Source organism: Eutrema salsugineum, unplaced genomic scaffold (genome assembly GCF_000478725.1).
Source record: "Eutrema salsugineum unplaced genomic scaffold, Eutsalg1_0 scaffold_7, whole genome shotgun sequence".
NCBI classification, from domain to species: domain Eukaryota; kingdom Viridiplantae; phylum Streptophyta; class Magnoliopsida; order Brassicales; family Brassicaceae; genus Eutrema; species Eutrema salsugineum.
Window position 1 is genome coordinate 132,992 of NW_006256486.1, and position 7,588 is coordinate 140,579.

Here is a 7,588-nt window from a genome sequence, read left to right on the forward strand (position 1 = left end):
CAAAAAAAAAAGCGTTAATATGATTCCTATCTCTGAAAAAAACACTTAGCGGTTCTAAGTTACTGACTCGATCCGGTTAACTTCTTATTGTTCGCATTTTGGTTCAAGCCTGGTTCGATTGGTCCGGTTCTTGCCGTTGCTCTGTAACTGCGATTTGTTCCCCGGAGACGGAGAAGACAACGAAGAAGAAGACGATGCAGACGAAGAAGACGAAGACGAAGAGAAAAGCTGTCCGAAGAAGAGGCCAGACTTAAGCGAAGAAACCGGGACATTGAGCACCGGCGTGATTCTGACATTAGCCGAGTACGATCTGGGCATTCCATGGTGCTGCTTCATTCTGGGTCCGCCGGTGAAGCTTCCGGGGCTGCTCGAGCTTCTTTCCAGTCCGTGAAACACGATTTTACCGGAGGCGTTAAGTCTCGGACTATCGGCCGTCACAGTGACACCACGTGGTTCGCCGGCGGTCATGTTCGATGATCCATCGGCGGAAGAATTAGACGGACGCCTGGGCTTGGCTGATCTGATCCTGGGATGGTTAGGGTTGCGTAAATGGGTCCGAGAGGGAGCGAAGGGATTGGGACTGGGTTTGTCGAGATCGAGCGAGAGCCTGGGAAGGTCGTCGATCTCGTGGCCGGAGGAGGAGGAGGAGGAGGAGAGGGATAGACGCGAAGAGGCGATCGAGATCGATTCGGAGACGTCTGATTCCTTGAGCAGCGGAGACGGCGACGAGGCAGTGGAGGAGGATTTGGATCCACGGTGAAGAAATTGCTTAAACGACGGCGTTTTGAGGTTTCTGGAGGAGGAGGAGGAGGAGGAAGAAGACGTCGTCATTTTAACAGAATCATGTGCCTTGACAAGCCTCTTGAGGCCTAAAAGCTCTCGCCATCTAGTTGTGCAACGAGGAGCTTTCGGGGAGAAGAGGTCGGAGATCTCCATCTCTAGCCTCCGGCATGGTTTCAAGACCTCCGGCGACGCCTGTGGCTCCGTCTTCGAGCCAGAGAACTTCAGAGGTACGAGTTTCCCGTCCGAGAAGAGCTCGTCGGCGGAGAGCATTTTGACCGGATCTTCGAGACAAAACTCGAAATCCACCACTGGATCTTCTTGGTGCGTATCAGATTCCTTGACGAGGGAGGAAGAAGAGCACCTTTCTTCTCGGCTCGACCACCCGTATCCCGCCGGCGAAACACCGGCGTTGTTGACGCAGACGGAAGCCATATCTCCGGTCGTAACTAAAAAAAGAAAGAATCTTTGGAGAGATTCTGCGAGGGTTTGGAGACGAGTGAGAGTGACAGAGACAAGCATTTATATATACATACACACAGCTCATCCTCGGGTTGGGAACACCCGTACACACTTGCCCCGGTTCATTCGGGTCGGTCTTTTCTTCAGTGGGTCGGGTTTATCTCCGTAACTAATGGGCCTGAGAACATTGTACAGTATTTCCTTCTTTATTATATTCTCTTTTTAACAACAACAGTTTGTTAGATTTTTTGAAAACGCTGATGTTTTTTTTGTTTTTAAAACCAGGACTCAAACATTTTTTTTTTTTTTTCAGGACTCAAACATTGATGTTTGTTACTTAATTGTCAGTGGTTAATGTTTTACTAAGATAGGATTATGATATGGTTCCTGTGGCAATTTAGCTTTCTTTCTTTTTGTCGTGTTTGTGATATCAAGTGTGCACGTTTTCGGTAATTCATCATGAATCTATTCTAAGATATGATTAATGTTCACATATGATGATGATCTTGTTGGAGACAACTTTTTTCTTCAGACCAATAAAAAACAAACAAGAGAAAGACACGTGGCACATCAAATCAGCAAAGGCAAACTTCCTTCAATTCCCCAAGAAGAAGCAACAACCTCAGATTATTTCGTCAGGATTTGATAACTTTTGTTTTGTGATTTTCACAATCATCCACTTCAAAAAACACTTTATAGTTTATCGTCAGATTCGTACATAAATTTTTCTTAAATGCATATGTGAACATATCGCTAATATATGAATATAACGATGAATCATGCACATTATCTATTGTCTTATTATAGCTCACACATTTCGTACTAATTAAGTCGCAAATAAATTCCCAAATCGACATATAACTATCTCCTTCATTCATTTTCATTTGTATTTTATCAGTCTTGTGGTATGATTTATGATTTGATCAGTATTAAAGAACCATGCAACTTCCAATTATCCCAAAAAGTTCTACGTGTGCTCTAGTTCTAGACGGGTGAGAAAAGACTGAACGATCAAGAAGATATAGATACGATCAGATCGCGACGAGGATAAAGATGAGTCGCTGTCCACATATATAGTCACATAGTGAAGCGATTTGGGGAGAGTAGAGGGATTTCATTGGCTCATGGGAGTCATATCTTTGTCGCTGCTCGCTTGTGAAGCTGATTCATTTTCTTTGTTTATTTAAAATACAATGATTATGTTAAAGGTGTAAACTAAAAACCTACACAAAATTAGAGGTTTAAATTAAAAAATATTTACAAAAAATTATGATATTTTTCCTATTAGTTTTTATTGGGGTAGGGTAGCCTTTGTTCTGGTGCTTTGTGGGTTATGATATTAGTATATTACTATATAATATTCATCTAATCATAGATCGATCGATCTGAGTAGTTAAAGCGACTTAAAATCTATGTCTAGAAAATATCCCAAAAATGAGTCTTGGAATGAGGCTTGATGAGATCTATAAAATCTAATATCTCACCAACCGGTCTAGTATTTGTCTGGATTCAAAATTTAATACATTCTACAAATAGATACATCAACTAAGGATAATTTCAAGTCGTTCCTAGTTGAATGATGATGCTTCACCTATTAAGATGAATTTTCTTATTGTTTGTAATCAAATATATCGTCGTCTTGATTTATTTTCTGCCTTGATTTCTACTTTCTAAGTTCTGTGATAGTTTTATCTTTTAGAATTCTCACGGGCTCAGCCGAAAAAACCTTATAAAATATATATAATATATATTATAACTCGTATGCATGCATATATGGGCTAAAACATACAATATTGTATCATAAAGGAATGCCCAATACCGCACATACTCCAAGGATTTTGGTTGTATCCAATGGGATTGAGAGGAAGTATAAGTCCGAAAATACATTAATTGAAAACTACAAAGCTAGAGGAACGAACTCAGATAGTTTTGTCTCTATCCAAATATCAAAAGAATTGATGTTTGACCAAGTCCAACTTAATTTAAAGGGGGTTTGTTGTGGCGATGGTGGCCAATCACTTGCGCTTCTTCAAGAAGGTCACAACAAACGACAACATCGAAGCCAATACCTTCCCCACGCTTTGATAATATTGAATCTGTACGTATATAGTGTATATCTATGGTTCTCTCCTTCATTATTCAATATTCCCTCATTTAACATTCAATGAATCTCTATCTATATCGTTATCGTAATTCGTAACGGCTGATATATATCGATCTTCCATAATTTCCTTGTTATTAAACGACTACTAGCATGCATGTTGTAACATACTCCTATGATGATGATCTCAGAGGTAACGACGAAAATCATATACTGCCTTTGTTTATTCACGTGGCACGGTTTGAGGTCTAATTTTTGTTTGTTTATTTATATCTAGGGTATAAAATCTCCATGTCATTACGAAGAAAAAAAAATCTTCATGTAATGACCAAATGGTTGTATTAAATTATCACCGTTACTCATTTTATAATACTGTAGGTTGTAGAAATTTCGGACAAGGCGAAATGAATGGGTTCACGTCTCTGGGCCACGCGGGCCTTTTCAGATCCAGCTGTTCCCAGGAATTATTCATTTGATTTATTCGGATTATGTTGTTTTTTATAACGAATCAATTGTGTTTATTTATTTTTTGATACTAAATTGTGTTTATGACTACGACGAGTTATATTATTGCATATTTAAGGGCGGAGATTACAATGCGAGACCATTTTACAAAGACGACGGCAATAAATAATCAGAAAAGCTGAGGTGACATGAACTATTTTGAATTTATTAAAACCATTCAGAGACGGAATATAAATTTAAGGGAATTTAATTCATCAGTAGTAAATTAAGAAATTAATCAAATGTAGTAGTACGCTATTGCAATCTTTAATTGTTGAAAAAGAAAAAAATCTTTAATTGTTGTCTCCTAATTCATGGCAGCCATCCCACTGTTTATGTATACAGAAACAGAGCATAATGCATTATTAAAGGTTTTAACCAAAACCATTTGTTTGTTCATTTCTTGGTTTTTTCACTAGCAAGTTTATAATTACTAAACGAGTGATGGTTTAATGCTACGTAAAAGTCTCTAAAATCACTAATTCAACTCCATTTAGTAAAAGATGATTGACGACTTAAAGATCATATTATCAACGGTTGATCCAAGAGACCGAGGAAAATTATGGATATAACTTTTAAAATCTATAAAACAAAATAGTTCATATATATAATCGGTAACCAAATGTTATATATATCTTTAGTTTTGTTTCTTACATCGAATCAAAAATTGTTCTTTTGCTTTATCACCTAACATATCATTGGAAAAATATCCTCGACACACATAATTTCAAGGCAAACATTTAACCCTGAATATTTTCTCATTATGTTCTTATGCAATGTTTTAGGTTACCAGTAGTATAAATTAAATTAATGGGTTTTTGCTAAAAATAAACTAAAACTTGATTTTAAATACAAAAATAGACCCCTGATTTAACATTTGACAAAAATAACCTAAAAAAGTAGTAAAAAGACATTTAATCATGTATGACCAAACAAAAAACGGATATCTTAATTACCGTTTAAACCCTGACGAAGTCTACTAAAGTCTAGTAGACTTCTTACAAAAGATATGAAGTCTACTATATAAAAGATATTTTGCTGGAAAAAAAAACATTGTTGATAGAAAATTATAGCTGTTTCTCTCGTGTTTCTCTCATGTAAGAGGCGATATTCTCGCATTCGCCGAATTCCTCTTGTTACTGGATTTTTTGTTGGTCGACGGCAGAAAATGGTAACTCTTCCTCACTCGTCTTCTTTTTGCCGTTGACAAAAACTCTCTCAAGATCTGTTTTTTTTTAGATTTGCTTGCGGCCAGAGGTCGTTTTGTCATTTTTCTCCTACGGCGACTTGATTTGAATGCTTCTACGGCGGTCGCACGGCCTAATCCTTATGGCTTTCAAAAACTGGTGACTTCTCTCCGACCAGCCATCGACGCCACCATAGAAGAATTCTCCGCCGCTCGACGCCACCATAGAAGAACAAGAAGAAACCGGAGAAGATCCATCACAACGACAAGAGATGTCAAAGGTTTGGATTATTTTTTGTTGAATGGTGTTTAAGTAGTGTATGAGCTTAGATTTATTGAATGGTGTTTTAGATTTATTGAATGGTGTTTCACCGAGGATGCTGATTTGTCAAGAATATGAACTGACTTGCATATTCAAAAACCACATTTGGTTGATAGAATAGCTGTAAGAAATTCATTTGACTCTGGTTGTCTTATGTATACCTTAAAGTTGCTTTACTAATATTGTTTTTTTTTCTTTCAGGCCCTTTTCTCTGCCAATGCTGCTGCTTTGGCTTTAAGGATGTCTTCCCCAAGAGTCACAAATTTGAAGGATGTAAGTCTGACTTGTTGAAATTTTTCTTAATCTTTTTTTGCAGTTGCTTAGTCTTTTGTTTTCTAGGAAGGATATACAGTCTTACTTGCTAAGTAGCGACTTCATCTTCATTTTGCTTATGGACTAGCCTTGTATCAAATCTAAATATTGTTATGAAATGATAGATTTCCATTAAATTCTTAGACTCTTACTTTTATTTTTTTTCTCTGATGTATTAGTCTTCATTTACCAGTTGAAGGATTAAAATGACCAATTGATAGGCGTTGATAGTCTTCAAAGTCAATGTTGACAATTGAGTGTGAGTTTCTTTCATCAAAACCTTCTCAAATATTCTTGGCAAATTGAGTGTCTCTGTATGTTAATCCTGTTTTGCTTCCTTTGTAAACTAAAAAGAAACCAGTCACGTTCTGAGAACAATACGTTGGAAGTAACTGTCCATTAGCACTACTGATAATTTGATTACGTTCGATCTTTGCTAACTAAAAGTCTAAAATAGTGAAACAGATTTGTTTTGGAGCCTTAATTATTATCTTTTGTTGTCACAATAATTATTAAATAATTTGTCATTTTTTCTTGTAAGGTGGAAATATACGTCAGCGTTGGATCATAACGTGCGTAAGTGCTTCACAGACCTCTTGTTGGTTTAATGGCTTCTCTTTTGGTCAGAAATTTCGAAAGTTAAAGAGGTTCTGAAGAAGATGGAAGGTTCTGAGAAGTTTTGTCAGCTCTTCTTTCCTGTTTATTGTAGCTTTTTTCTTCTTTTTTTCGTTCATCTTGAGTTTTGAACATTTCAGGATGAGAAACAGAAAAAAATACATTTGTTGTCTTATTTTTTGAAGCATGAAAAATGAGTTAGATGCAAATTTAAAAGTAAACAAGCCATTGTGTTTCTTAGTCTCTTGTGCAAGGAAAACTAACAAAACACTTATCGTTTAAACACTTTACAAACTCTGAAGGACAAACAAAAGAGAATCATATTTTTTGAAGTGATCGAATGAGTGTTGCACCAATTTTTAATGAAATCACAAAGTATGCCAAATCCAAAGAATAAAAAAACAGAAGAATGGATCACAAAGTATGCCAAATCCAAAGAAAACAAACAGAAGAATGGATTGGTGTTACTACAAGAAAACTTACAAATGCCTAACTCTACAATTTTTAGACTTCATCTTTAGATTGCTGGAGAACTCTACTTTTACAAGCTAACTAGCTTATAAATCAAAATATTCCATTCCACAATAAATATCGACTTAAATCAAATGAAAATTATTGAATAGTTCAACCACTTGCTAACAGACATGTCCAAACCTAATTTTTTTTTAAAAAAAACATTATATATATTTTTGAAAAGCGTTTTTAAAATAAATACAAAAAGTAGACTTTCCAATTAGACTTCAATAGCAGACTGAAAATGAAGTCTACTTTGATAAGCTAACTAGCTTAAAAATAAAAAAATCTAATTCCGCAATAAGTATCGAATGAAATGAAATGAAATTCACTGGATAGTTCAATCACTTACTAACAAGCATTTCTAATTCAAAAAATTTAAAAAATACTTTATAAATTTGCCTAAAACGCGTTTTTAAAAAAACTGCAATAAGTAGACTTCTAAAGTAGACTTCTAAAGCAGACTTCAAACGTAGACTGGAGGAGAAGTCTACTTTTTCATAGTGAAATCTACTAAAGAAGTCTACTAAAAACAGGTTATTTTTGCAATTGACCAATCCGTTGACTTTTCCTTCAGTAGACTTCAGAAGTAGACTTCCGGCCAACAAGGTTACTTTAGCATTTGACCAAGCCATTGGCTAACAAAGTAGACTTCTATTGTAGACTTCATGTAAGAGTAGACTTCTCTGACAGTCTACTTTTGAAGTCTACTTTTTCAATAGAATTCTACGGAAAAAAGGTTATTTTTGCAATTGACTATCTTTAGTAGACTTCACAGCTTTAGTAGACTTCA

At 36.0% G+C, this 7,588-nt stretch overlaps 1 protein-coding gene across 1 annotated transcript; it reads right to left on the reverse strand.

The window, feature by feature from the left end:
• Positions 1-1,270, reverse strand: LOC18011401 (putative protein TPRXL). Its single transcript, XM_006392515.2, has one exon. The coding sequence runs from the start codon at positions 1,213-1,215 to the stop codon at positions 85-87; it is 1,131 nt and encodes a 376-aa protein (XP_006392577.1). The 5' UTR covers positions 1,216-1,270; the 3' UTR covers positions 1-84.
• Positions 1,271-7,588: the final 6,318 nt, after the last annotated feature.

What these genes read in the sequence shown, in the direction of transcription:
- LOC18011401 (XM_006392515.2), bottom strand. Translation starts at nt 1,215, where the DNA reads ATGGCTTCCGTCTGCGTCAACAACGCCGGTGTTTCGCCGGCGGGATAC.